General features: G+C 37.2%; 1 protein-coding gene across 5 annotated transcripts in view; it reads left to right on the forward strand.

Moving 5' to 3' along the window:
- The window catches only part of GARRE1 (granule associated Rac and RHOG effector 1), a 60,928-nt gene extending 48,108 nt beyond the window's left edge, over positions 1 to 12,820 (forward strand). For all 5 annotated transcript variants that reach the window (XM_074839533.1, XM_074839535.1, XM_074839534.1 and 2 more), the window contains 7 exons: positions 1,041 to 1,138; positions 2,609 to 2,734; positions 3,240 to 4,234; positions 7,569 to 7,734; positions 8,594 to 8,728; positions 10,979 to 11,057; positions 11,635 to 12,820. In XM_074839533.1, the coding sequence (XP_074695634.1) occupies positions 1,041 to 1,138; positions 2,609 to 2,734; positions 3,240 to 4,234; positions 7,569 to 7,734; positions 8,594 to 8,728; positions 10,979 to 11,057; positions 11,635 to 11,958 (1,923 nt within the window). In that variant the 3' untranslated portion in view covers positions 11,959 to 12,820. The remainder of the gene's footprint in view (positions 1 to 1,040; positions 1,139 to 2,608; positions 2,735 to 3,239; positions 4,235 to 7,568; positions 7,735 to 8,593; positions 8,729 to 10,978; positions 11,058 to 11,634) is intronic.
- Positions 12,821 to 14,519: the final 1,699 nt, after the last annotated feature.

Here is a 14,519-nt window from a genome sequence, read left to right on the forward strand (position 1 = left end):
ATAACCAGTAGTAGACAACCAGTTAGAAGTGGAACCAGTGTAGGATGATTGCAAAAAAGCCAATAATATCCTTTGAGGTATTACTGGCTTTTTTGTACCAGAGGACTTTTGCCATTTCAAGGATAAATGGTACACCTAATCTGTTAGTCACTGAAGCAAGAACTGCTGATTGCTGCCAAAAAGCTGCTGGTTCAGCATGACCAAAATAGGAAATTATGGAAATGATCAAAAAGGCCAACCCATGCAGACTAGACAACAACAAAAAGCACAAACCAAATATGGAACTTACTATCACTGGTATTAAAGTTTAAATGAAGCTGAAGTGAATCCAGTCCTTCTCAGTTCCATAAAAAGAAAGGTTCATGACAGAAGGTTAATTTTCAAGACTTTTGTCTTCCATATATCTTCATGATGTCTTACAGAAGACTCAGAATTCAACAAATTGAACAGTCACTTCTTTTTCTCTTTATAGAATAGGGAATTAATAATAGTGAGGTTCCATTAGGTAGAATAGAGAAATGTTGGTGTGGGAATTTATAACCTTAAAAGGAGGAGGGGGTGTTAAGAGTTGTGAGCTGTGTGAAGAGTTTCAGACTAAATACTACTTGTCTATTTCATACCATGCACTGCAGTTAAATTATTTAAAGTATTTTGATAAATAGGTGTTTGGGAGCTATTAAAGTAGTAATAGTGCCAAACCTCTCGAATGTAAGGGCTGTTATATGAAGCCATTGATAATTACCAGCTCTTAGGTAAAGCAGTTGGTAACTACATAGTAATGCATAACTGCAGTATGTAACTGAGAAGACTTAAGTCCTTAAAATATAGTTTACTGTATTAAACTAATAAGTTTACATTCTTTATTTTTAGATATTAAAACAGAAATCAACTTACATTGATTTTGTGAGTTGATTTGTTTTTATCTGGTTGTTTTTTGCACCTGTATTGTGGCAGGGAGGTGAGACTATTGCATCTTAACTACAGGGGTGATAACTAGAACTAATTCTTAAAATAATTTTCCTTTTAATTTTATTTGCTAGGTGGTTGTGGATACGGCACAGATTGAAAATAAAGAAGCCTATGCTCCTCAGATAAGTTTAGAAGGATCCAGAATCGTGGTGCAAGTTCCATCAACTTGGTAAATAAAAATACTGTGTTGCAGATTATACTAATAGCTATGACTGAAATATATAGGGAAGAATATTGCAGTACAAATGGAAGAGAGAATACTACGCATATCTTCCTTAAGTTCCGTTACCTTGGAACTGTTTGAATACCACCGTTCCTGATGGACTGACAGTTGTCTTTGTACTAGTGCTGCCTCTGGAGTCAATAGAAGAGAGGTAGTGCTGGGGCACTAAAATGTTCCTTTAAAGAAAAAGTAAAAGCTTGATGATGAAAGAGGAGGTTTTTTTAAAAAAAACAATTAAAAGTCCAATACTATTCCTGTTATGCTCCTCCCTGGCAGGTCTTCACAGCTGTTACCTCAGGAAGGCCAGGAATTAGATGAGGTTAATATGTGAGCTTTAGCTCTTTCTTCACTGAGCTGTTGTTTAAGCGCTGTCATGAACCGCAGAACTCTGGTCCACAAGACGCTATTCCTACCAGTTTAATTGACTGCCTAGAACAATAGGATTAATCTGCAGTTTAGGTGAGGACTTCTTCCCTTTTGGAACAATTATTTGGAATTAGAACACTTCCTTTCTCTCTTACATTGGAGTACTGAGTGTTAAGAATTTCAGTACAAAACGGTTCATTCATCTGAATCCTTAGTGAGATGGCCTGTTACTAATGGTACCAACCCTATGGCCAGAAGTACGAGTCAACTGATAGTCTGTTTACCCAAACACATCTAATTCCTCTATAGGGTATTAACTGGATTCTCTGTTCTCTTTATGTAAATTGCTGTATTATGAAAGAACTAAAATAGTGCAGTGTTTTGAGCCAGGCTTTGTGCGCTCTGGAAGAGCTCCGCCTGCTGACACACAGTGAGAGTGCCTCGTGTCTGCTGGTGGGGCTCGTTAAGGACTTGACAAATGTCCTAATGTTTGGATTTTTCTGATTTCACCTCAAATTCAGTCCTAATTCTGTCCCATTAATGAGGAGAATTCACTAATCCTGCATCTTCACAGCTCAGTAAAATCTTCCCCAGACTGTTGGATATGCTGAATCATTTTCCACATGGAGTCTGTCAGGGTGTTAGCGTTGGACTCCAGAGTGCACCCATGCACGGTGTCTTGTGTCAGGTTTGTTGAGTGCTCTTGCCATTTTCCAGAAACGGGCTTTGTGCATGTGTTATTTCTTGCCTTTGTGCCTGAATTTATGCTGGCTCAGCTGAAGAGCTAATCATTAATCATGATTTAAAAATAAACTATATAAGTCTTAATTTTACAGTTACATTAGTTGTCTGTTGAACAGTAGAAAGAAACTGGGGCTGCAGGCATAGTCTTTAGGAGCCCTCAGGCATTCTTACATTATGCTGCCTTTACTAGTTGTACCTCTGTAGGAGCAGTAGTAGTGCATCAGTTGGCCTTTCGTTATCTCACTAGTATGGTAAAATTGTTTAATGTAATTTTGATTTTTTTTAAGTTTAACTTAATGGTTACAGGTGTCTGAAAGAAGATCCAGCAACAATGTCTTTGCTACAGAGGAGTCTGGATCCAGAGAAGACTTTGGGACTAGTAGATGTGCTCTATACTGCTGTGTTTGACATACACAGGTGGAAGGAAGGAAGGTACATGTCTTGTTGGGCCTCATGCTCTGCTTTTCTAGTTTAAACAAAGCCATCATTGTTGAAAGATCTGTACTGAGGAATTTGATAGTACTGGTTCATCAGAAAGGGAAAGTAGTGGTCAAACTGAGAGCAAGAAATTGGTAATATACGTAGTTACCTTGTGAGTACATACAGAGATACATCAGTCTTTTTAAAACCAAACCAGCAGCTTATCCAAGTGTTCAAAAGTATTTGTTTCTCTCTTACAAAAATACTTGATTTATATTAAATTAGTCTCCATTTAGGTCTTGAAATACAATTAAAATTTCTTAAGGAATGGGAAGTAGTTAACGCTATTGCAAATACTAGTAATAATTTGCATTTTTACTGTAAGAAGTAGCTGATGAACTTGGCAATCTTTGGTTTTATTTCTTCCACTAGCTATTACCCAAATAAATGTTTTCCTCCAAAGTATAAACTCAATTATGTATTAGGTGGTTTGATATATGTGTTTTTGTTGATTCAGGGAGCAAGCTTTGCCTTGTATTCAGATCCAATTACAGCGTGAAATTTCAGACTTTGGGAATCAAGTTGACATGCCATCCGGAAATGGAAGCAAATCTTCAGGTGGTCTACAAAAGACATTCTCAAAACTGACTTCACGGTTTACAAAAAAAACTTCCTGCACCAGTACAAGTAATACTGGAAGTTATTCAATCCCCAATACACCTTCTAAAAATGTGTTCATAAGTTCCAACTCAGAGGAGAAAGCTAAAATGCCCACTAACATAGATGCACGGTTACAAAGCATCTTGAACATTGGTAACTTTCCTAGGACCACAGATCCCCTGCAGTCAATTCAGAGCACAAATAATCAGCTAGTGAATGGGTTTCTAGTTGAAAGACGGGACAACTTCTTCAAACTGGATGATGGCAAGGATGACAAAGGTATGAATTTACCAACTGACCAAGAAATGCAGGATGTCATAGATTTTTTGTCTGGTTTTAACATGGGCAAATCCCAGCAGACTTCTCCAATGGTGAAAAGAAGGAACTCTGTTGCATCCTCTACAGCAACAGAACAAAAATCAGGAACAGTACAACAGCAACCGCAGTCCGTCTCTCACACGCCACTGCATCCTTCTCAGCAAGGCTTGTCGCAGCAACAGCAGTCACAAAAGCAGCAGCAGCAGCAGCAGATGCAGTATTACCAACACTTGCTTCAACCTATTGGACCACAGCAACGTGTACCTGCCAAATGGCTGACTAATTCTTCACAGCAGCCAGCCCAAGCTGTCGGAGCTGGATTGTCTCATATAAACCAGTGGAACAATCCTGGTTTTTCAGATTTAAGCTCTGATTTGTACAGCTTGGGTCTTGTCAGCAGCTATATGGACAATATGATGTCAGAGATGTTAGGACAGAAACCACAAGGACCTAGAAACAACACATGGCCAAATCGTGACCAAACTGATGGAGTGTTTGGGATGTTGGGAGAAATCCTGCCTTTTGACCCTGCAGGTGTGTGTCTTTTCCTTTATTATGCTTTTTATAAGGGTCCTTTTACGAAGAATACTGTTCAATATTGCTAGCAATAACTGTCATTTCCTAGTGCTATCCACCAGATGCTAAGGGTGCTTACAGAGGCAAGCAGGTATTTATATGTATGCCTTTTTTCTTTTTTAACAGAAGATGAACTAAAATGCAAGCAACTTTCATTAATTAAATAAGAATGGGAACAAATTCCTAGTTTCTTGTCCCTGTTGTAGTAGTTCTAACCTTTCCTACACGGACCACATCAAAGTACTGAAAGAGATACTTACAGATGGTGTTCCTCCTGTTGTTAATGTGTAGAGTTGTTTAAAGCCAAGCTCTTGAACTTACGTATTTTCCCTCTCCCCAAAATGTTCCTTCCTGCTCTTCACCAGTCTTGCAGTCTGGAGATGCAGCCGGATTGCAGCTTTTCCATATCCCTGCATTTCCCCTCCATTATTGTGCAATTCCATGGGAGTCATACTGGTTCCTGTTCTACAGCTGTTCTGCAGTGAAAAGCTTGGGTGCTGAAGGATTAGAGACTAAAGAGCAAGTGCCATGTGGCCTGCCAGATGTGTTTGAATCACTAATAAATTGTAAATGTAGAGGGATTATTGTCAAAGATGAAGTGAGATAAAATTTTATAGCCATAAGCAAATAACTAAAGACTATGAAATTGACTGGAGTCTAAGAGATGAATGAAGTCTTCTGATAGTACTAAGAACAATTTCCAAATCTATTATCTCGTAATTTCTGTTGGGCTGGAACACAGCTACAGAAACTTTGTGGTATGCATTTATGAAAACTGCCTGGAGGGAGGCAGCACTAGATCTAACAGGGAAACCTTTTATCAAACCATGCATCCGTTTGCCGCGCTCCTTTGCACGCGCGTGTGTTAGGACTGTGTAGGAGTCTCAGAAACCAGCTCATTTGACTCATAACTTTGATAGTTATTTTGTCAGCTTAGTTGATAAATTAGTGTTTATAAGGCAAAAATAGACATCATAGTTATGTTAACAAAAGCTTCTTAACAATTATAAGTCTGAATTAGCATCATCTTATTTAAACATACTTAAGGATTTTCACAACCTTTAAGGAGGGATAAAATGATTTTCACCAAGCACCAAATACACGTATGTGTACGGAAGAAAATGCGTGCATACAGAGGACTGGCATTTTGAGCATTTTGAATCCATTATATTTCTGTAGCATTTTCCTTTTGATCTACATAAAGCTACTTGTTTTGTTCCATTTGATATGATGAATATCAAGGACTTTCAAAGTGATACTCTGAAAAGATTACTTATTCAAGTTGATAAATTGTGCTCTGTGGATTAAGATATATGTTTCTAAAGTTGAAATGATAAGTAAACAGTATTTTCCACAGATCTAGGGTTTAAAAAAACAAAACCAAACAAAAAGCCTCCCAATCAAATTTTTCCATTGGAAAGTTAAATTTTCTTCATATAACTTGCCCAGTTGAGCTGTGAGGTAGGAATTTTCACTTTAAGCTCCAGTTAGTGTAGTACAGAAAGCTTTAAAATACAAAACACACTCCCATTTCCAGACTTTCTTAAGACTTTGTACATTTGTCATTTGAAATAAATGGCATTACTGTTTTGATAAATATTTTTAAAGCCTGAAAATTATGGCTCTTTTCAGATGCAAATCTGCTAATTAAGAATTTATAAAATTGATGGCTTTTCATGTCAAAGGCTTAACTAGATATGAAAAATGTATTTTGCAGTACTTCTGTCATGTATAAGAACTTGATGAAGGAATGTTGCAGTAAGAACTAGTAGAAAGAATGTTGATACCTCCAGGTCTTTTGAATTACTTTCACAGATGTGAAAGAACGAAGTCAAAAACATATCTGATAAAAAAGCTGTTTACCAGATATGTTTTTATTGAGGTAAAAATTAACACAAGTTGCTACTTTGAATATAACAGTAACTTAACAATGCTATCCACACAAAAAAAACCCTGGACACCCTTCAGAAGCTACCTAGAATCTATCCTTAGATCTGAGGATTTGTCTAGCTTCCAGCCTCATCTTAAATTGACAAAGATGTTTCTCAGAGAAAACAAGTATTAGTGGGAATATCTTGTTTCTGTACAGCTGCCAGATAGCTCTGTCCCTTGCTTATATAATAAAGAATGTATAGAAGCAAAGTTATTTTCTTCACTGTTGTTTTAATTTTCATCCAACAAAATGTTGTGGAGCTCTTTTCTGAATGTGCCAAATGAAAACAAGGAAACTTTTCTTCCGAATGCTGAATTGAATTGAATGTGGCGAAGCCGTCACATGGAAGACTGATTTCTGCTTTCTGAGCTGTGCATACTTGTTGGATGCTCTTCAGTCTTCACTCTTAATTTAAAACTGAGACCAGCAAGCCAGCAGCTCTGTGCTTCCTGCTGCAATTACTATTCATGTAGTCTAGACATTTTCTATAAATCCAGTCAGATTGCAAAGTTTTCCCTCAGGGGAGCAGGGGGGAGGCAAAAAGAAATAGAAGCTGTGGAAACTCAATTACACTGACTTGTAACAGCATTCTTTTTAATACATGAATTATTTGTTCTGATCAATCGAGCATTTAAAACACTTGTGGATTAAGGCTTTTGCTGTGTATGCTCAGGATCATGCTTATCACTTACCAGATCACTTTTCAGATGCTTGGGACACACAAAGCACTTTAAGAACGGAAGAATTTTTAAGAGTTACTGCTTTTTTTCCTGTAAATATCAATCTTCTGAAATACTTTGCAGGTCAGGATCAGAATGTTTCTGAAATTGTTGTCTAGGCTTTGTAGGAAGTAGGCAATTTCTGGGCTGTATGTTCTGGTATGTTCAGTCTGAGATTCTGATTTCTCAAAGTAAGCAGGATTACAACATAGCTGGAAATCATGTTGCAATCTGGAATCAACTATAATAATTGGTATGTTCTTTTCCTCTGAGCCTGCATAAATGTACGGGCTTTACTTTGTCAGTGTTTGCTGATGGGATACTGGACCTTTCAGTGTATAGACATGATCATAGTGACAAACACTCATTTCCCTGACGGAATGCAAGAGGCAGGTGTACGTCCACGTGAGAATTATTATCCACCAAGTATGATGGTGCATATCTACTTCTTTAAAACATTTCCCAGTCACTGTTCTTCACTGCTCCCTGAAGAGGTATCCACTGTTGTCTGGCATTTATTCAGTGAAGGAATTACTTTCTGTTGTGGGGTATGGTCAAGCCTAAAGGATTAAATGAGGGGGATAATTGCAGTAGAAATAGCTGAATGTCAGCAACTGACTTCTTGGTTTCTTTTATTCAGTTGGCTCTGATCCAGAATTTGCCCGCTATGTTGCTGGGGTCAACCAGGCTATGCAACAAAAAAGGCAAGCACAGCATGTCCGTCGTCCAAGCAACACACGTAGCAACTGGCCTCTTCCTGATGATCCTCATAAAACCTGGCCCTTTCCTGAGTATTTCACAGAAGGGTAAGAGCTTGGACAGGCTATGTATTTTTATTGTGTGTGAGTCTATTTTACACTCAAACTTGGCAGAATGTGGGAATACTGAGTGTTTTTTTCCAATTGCTGCTGCACCTGTGAAAGCTGCACTTCATTATGTCAAGAGTGAGAAATTGGAGCCCTTCCCGCTTTGCTGATACTGAAGTGATGACATTTGTTTGTCGTCTTCAGAGTGGAATATATACTGACTTTGACTTCAACAGAGGAAATAAGGAATTTATAGCACAGGTTCATTCAGAATGGTTTTCTTTCAGTATTTTGAAAACCTTTAAGACCTAGTTTTGATGAAAAGTGATGCTATCAAAGTTGCAGTACTTGACTGATTTCAGCTTTGCAGATTGTAGCCAATTAATCTTGCTACATAAGGCCGGTACCTGACAGCTAGTATGTTAGCAGTTCTTAGTCTCTTCCAAATCATAACTATTCATTACAAAAGTGTTTCAAGATCCTCTGTCCATCTGTCCATAATGTAATAGCTGTGACTCAAGCTAGCTTAAAACCAGTAGGACAAGTATGTGTTCTAGCTCAGTTTTGCAATGAATAAGTCAAGTGCTTAGAGATTCCAAAATGAATCATCACTTGTTTCTCCTTCCTGACCAGGAGAGGCACTTTTACTAAAATAATTATGTAAATTAAAATATATATAAAGTGACTGTAACAGACAGAGCAGTTGATGTCGGTATTACTGGTATATTCTACAAAGTATTGAAATTTCTTTGTGCTTTGAGGTATCACCTGTGACAAAGATTCAGCCTAACTAACTAGGGCATACAGTCTGGGCCAGGCTCTATAAATACAAGGACTAATACAACTTCTTGTCTTGCAGTGATGTGACAAATAGCTGGTCTGGTACTCAAGGAGACTCTGCCAGCTCAAGTGATGAGACCTCCTCAGCTAATGGAGACAGTTTGTTCTCCATGTTCTCAGGGCCAGACCTTGTTGCTGCTGTAAAGCAGAGAAGGTGAGCAAAATGGACAGAAATACATACTGCTTCATAAGATTCTTTTTTATTGATAATTTCATTTGAGTAGCCACACAAAGGAAATTCCTGCTGATTAGATGACCTTATACAAAGGTCAGTTTGTGTACTACACTGATGATATGGATCAGTGTATGGTGTATCTGACTTTAATGCTAGGGATTCCCAAACTGAGTTCTGTTAGTAGCTGTCATCTCATACAAACCAGCATCTGTGCAAATAGCCAGTTGTTAGCTGAAGTTCAGTATGTCTAGAAAAGATCTGATGCTTTCCCTTTTCTCAGATAATCTATTTTGGATGCCACTTCTTTCTAAACTACTGAGGTGTTAGAGATCATTTTTGAATTGGTTTTCTAAACTGTGTACTTCACTGCAGCTTTGTCCTGCCCATAATGTGCATTTTGATGCCAGCAAGTTCCTATTTCCTGGCTTCTAGTGCAACTTTGTGGCACTCAAGAAATACTGCTGATAATGTGCAGACTTGTCTCACCTTGCCTGCCACAGCCATTTTAGTAGTCATAAATACATGCCTATTTAGTCCTTTATTTCTGATAGTATGAAGAGGAGGCTTAATTGCATTCATAAATAAGCGTAGTAACTTAAAAACTAACCCAGGATTTTCATTTATGAACAATCTACTTACAAGTAGTAGTATGAATTACAATTGTTTTCTGCTTTTCTAAAGGGCTGGAAGCTGGGTATCTTTGGAACCTCAGTGATTCCATAGTAGACGGTAGTTAAGACAATAATAAAAGGCACAAGATGAAGCATGAATACCAGCCCGATTCCAATCTGGGATCATTTTCAAACTAGTTGTCAGAGCCTTTTCTAAAAATAAGTGAGTTCTGTGGCCAAATATTCTATTTTTGTTTAGATCACAGAATAATTCAGAGTCAATACATTTAGATACAAGATTGCCTATCTGCTTTTTGGTGACAGGAAAAAGTGGATGTACTGCCAGTTTCCTGCAGATTATACCTGGATAGCTTTTATATGCATTGCCAGAAAGGAAGTATACTGGAGTTGAAAATAGTGAGACTAAGGCAAGCAGCTTGAAAGGAATCGACCAAAAGAGGAGCTGTTTTCTGACTCTTCACACTTACCAAGACTTTATATAGAGGGGACAGGAATTGAGCTTCAATAAATGCTAAATTGAAATGAAGAGAGCTATCTCATAAACAGTCACAGAAAAAGTAGTAATTATTTGTGTTTTTAAAAAAAGAAGGGAAGGAAAACACAGTAAGTATATAATGGGTGAATTTATCTGCCAAGCCACCAGATATCTAGAGATTGATCACGGAGTGATTCATGGAGCAAGAAGAGCAAAAGTCTACTTTATGTAGTGCTCTGAAGAGAAGAGCAGAAGGAAGTTTCCAAAGTGTGCTTCATTAAATAAAAACTGCAGCTGAAGTAACAGTAGTGCTGTCTTACATTACTTTTAGGAAGAAAAACATTCTGCAGGCAAGGGCCTGACAAAATACCATAGCTAAAACTATACAGTAAGAGAAGGCAAAAGGGTTGAGCATTCTAAAGCTGACCTGTGAAGGACTGCTTACCTATGGAGGCCTGATGATTGGAACATGGTGATGACAGATGAAAGTATAAAAGATTCTGCTTTAATCTAAACCCACACCCCACCCACAAAAAAAACCAAACCAAAACCCCCAAAACAAGAAAAAAACTTGGAGAATGCACATGTAGTCGAGGTCTTCTATTTGATATTTATTTATAAATGGTAGTTCAGAAGTTCTATTTGATATCACAAATTTAAACCAAAGTTATAACATTCTTTCTCAGTAAGTCACTGTGCTCAACTGGTTTTTTGTCTTGCCTGTGAAGTTATTTCAGAAAAGATACTTGGGAAAAAAAACCAAGAGCAGGTAACAGAAGAAAAAAGGCAATTTCTGGCAGCTTTCTTCAAAGTGGGCAAAAGACTAGCCCATCTTCCTTTCACCTCCACAAGAATGTGTGCATGTTGCTGAAGCTGTAGCTCAAATAAATACTGCACTGTCAAGCCTCTGACAGTATTCAGTAATGGCTTGCTTTCTGCATTGCTTCTTTTACCTCTACTGAGCAAAAATTTGTGAAACAAGATGAAATGTCAGTACATGTTCTAGGCTAGTGTGACAGACTGAAACTCCAGAATGGTATATGCCAGTGGCAGATTAAGGTGGGTGACTCATTTTTAAAAAAAAAAAAAAAAAAAAGTAAATGTCACCTTTTTTTTGGGCAGAAAACACAGTAGTGGTGAACAGGAACCTAGTACGCTACCATCACCACCTCTTCTTTCTGCAGCAGAAGACCGTAATCAGGTAAGCTGAAACTGGCTTTGCTTAGTCATTTTTCCTGTTTGCATTTCGGGGTGGTTTACACTAGGAAAACAACTAGAAGAGCACCTGCATCTCCAGATTGCTCACCTCAGCTAAAACCCAAATAGTACTAGATGCTTTTATCAGTTACCAAGTTTAAATATTAAAACTGGAAATCACTTATATTTTTCCCTTGTAGCAGAAATTATCACAAAACCAAAGATTCCAAGTTAAGCTAAGAGGCAACAGAGTCAATTTTAATTGTCTAGGCAGAGAAAACTAAAGTATCACTGGATTTATTACCCATCTTGCTAGAAATTTTGACTTAAGAGTGGGGCTACTGTGTGTCAGGCAAATGTGCTGAAAGTAAATAAGGTTTTTCAATAGAAAAGTATTTTAAGAATTGAGTGCTATATATATGCATTAATGCTGCTTTCAAACCTAAATTAATCTTCTGAAAGTGTCTTAAGGATGGGATAAGGTGGTGTCTTAATTATTGTCTCAGAAGTGTTTTGATATTAAAACAAAAATCAAACACACCCACCCCTCAACCCAAACCCAACTGATTTTGTTTCCTCAGGATAACAAAACCAAAACCTGGCCTCCGAAGGCACCCTGGCAGCATACATCCTCTGTCACAAACACGCTCCCCAGTCAGAGCACATCCTTGTATCCTATGAGCAGCCCCGTCAGCCAGTGGAGCGACACGATGCAGATCCTGCAGTCGCCCATGTGGGCAGCAGCCAACGACTGTGCTCCAGCAACAGGAATTTCCTCTAACTTTGCCTACACGCCACAGCAGCAATCACAACAACAGGCTTCCCAGCACAAACAGATGAATAAGGGCTTTAAATCTTTTCCAGTAAAGCACGAACGCAGACCATCTTACCTGCATCAGTACTAATTGCTTTTCATATTGGAAAATGCAGCACAGGGCCAAACATAAATTACACATACCTTGTTTCACAATTGTGTATTGGCTATATCCTGTTTTTCTCATTAAATATGGAATTGATGGGGTTTGGGTGACATATACAAACTCTTGAATTCTGATTTACAGTGCTGAGCAAATATGGCCAATATGTTTGTTTGATGTACATGAAACAGCCCAAAACTGTGATGTAGAAATGCTTTTAAAAATGTGTATATTGCCTTTACTTTCAAAACCTTTTTTTTTTTAAAAAGAACTGCTGAAGGACTACCATACAAGAAACACTGTATTTTATAGCTATTTTTCATATATAGTTAAAACATCTTACTGAAACACATTGAATATGTTGAAGCAAATACATAGTGGTCACTTTGCTCAACACTGTGTTTAAATTTATAATGGACAAGCTGTAAAGCCTTTGTATCCTCCATTAAATGGCCTGTGGGCAGCTTTTTTTAAATGAAGTGCAACAGCAGCTTTTCGTGTGCCACACAAGCGAGTTCATTATGAAACTGTTGCAGAAACAGTTACGAAATGGAGTTTTGTGGTGGTTTCCTTACGCTAAGTAACCATCAGCAGAACCACTCAACCTTGTGTCTCAAATGTTATCTGAGCTGCTTAAAGTAGATGGCATCTGTGTGGATAATATGACACTGGTTTTCAGATAAATACACCATTTCTTACTGCTTCATTTGGCCAAAGGCATTATCCACACAGTGCCCCTTAAACGTGTGAAAGTATAGCCTAAAAGACTACTTGCATATATTTAAAGTCTTATTTCAGATGCTACAGTTGATTAAAAATTGTGAGCTGGCTCAGAAGATACTAAACTGAAATGTGGGGTAGCAGTTAAGTAAAAGAACATTATTTTTTTTAAAAGGATAAAGTAATTATTTGCAGTCAATATGTGCCATTAAGTGAACCTGTGGAATTAGGAATAATCTTCCAACCAAAGTGGATCCGGGAGAGTGACTGGTGCTTAAAAATTGAAGAACAATGGTAAATATATGTATAGCTATCCCACTGTATATTAATTGAGATTACAGAAGATTCTTTATATAGTTAGAGCTTATTTAAATTTTCATATTTCATCTTTGAAAGAGTCTAAAAACCACAATATTTTCTGGTATAAGAGTTTTGACAGTATTAATCTTATTTTTGTATTTTTCTTAAGTCATATCATTCTAATATGTTAACTACTAGTAAAATGGGTTATTAGTTCTAACTATATAATTTTTCAATGAAGATAAAGCACATTTGTTTTTGTTTTTACAAACTAAGTACATCTATATCTAAAGATACCAAAAAATAAATACATTATATATATAAAGTATACACAACACTAAAACTATTAAACATTTGGGTATTTCAAACCCATCCACCTTTTTGTTTGTATGGTGACGGGCTATATTTGCAGGCCCAGATTGTTACCTTTTGTGCTGTTTGAGGATGCCAATGTTGCCTGTATTTATGATATTGTCACCATGTTTTCTGAAACTTCATACTTACCATGTTTACAAAGATTTGTTTGCTGTACATAGACTTTTTACAGTAATGTGCTTTGCACAATCAGTGTGGCTTCTGTCTGTGAATTGTTAATGGTCTGTACTACTATAATTTTGAAAACCCTCTGCTGAAAATGTTAGTGGTTATTTAACTTGATGAATGGTTCTGAGTTTCCTAAATCTTGTCATTTAGATCTAATATTAAATCCTAAATTTGGTTGTACTTACTGGTTATTCATACTAAGACCAAAATGGAAGATAATGAGAACACTTAATTTTGAACTTTTTCTAACAAGTGCCAAAATTCTTGCTATAGTTTTTGCAGTTTATTCATAATTACAAATGCTGGCAAGTTTCTGGACCTACATAAGTGAATTGCGAAAACAAAGAAAGTTTGTCTGCATTTTGATGACGTAGGTGCTACTCTGTCCTTTGCTTCCGATTGTTCTGAACACTGGTAATTTTGAGAATTGTTGCACTTGGCAAATGAGTCTTGCCATTAAACTTCACTTACACTGCCAAGTGCAAGGGTTTGGTGCTTAGTTAACTTACCCTTATTGCAGTGCTTCTTGTGAATAGCTAATGCTTCTGAACTGGAACTGTACATTTTGTATTTTAAAGCTTCTGTAAAAGTAAACTATTTGCTTTATTAAAGATATACATTTAATAGGTCATACCTGTTTAAAATATGCACCTTGCTGAAAATGAGCAGCACCTTAAACTGTAACTTTGGTTTGTAAACAGAGATCTTATTTCATTAACATGGGATTATTTAACAGTTTGAAAATTGTCAACTGCCTACTTACTGACTCATCATATAAAAATGAACTTTATGCATTGTACTATTTGAAGCATCTCTAAGGCTGCTTTTTCAAGTAGAGTGCACTGAAGCCCTCCACCCAGGAACTGCCTTCGATCTGTCTTTGAACTAGGACTGCAGCTGAACAGTTCCAAAACCGTGTTACTTCAATTTTCAGCAATTACAGAGTAAATAATTTTGATGGTAATGAGCAAAGATTAACACATGTT

Source organism: Strix aluco, chromosome 14 (genome assembly GCF_031877795.1).
Source record: "Strix aluco isolate bStrAlu1 chromosome 14, bStrAlu1.hap1, whole genome shotgun sequence".
Taxonomy (NCBI): Eukaryota; Metazoa; Chordata; class Aves; order Strigiformes; family Strigidae; genus Strix; species Strix aluco.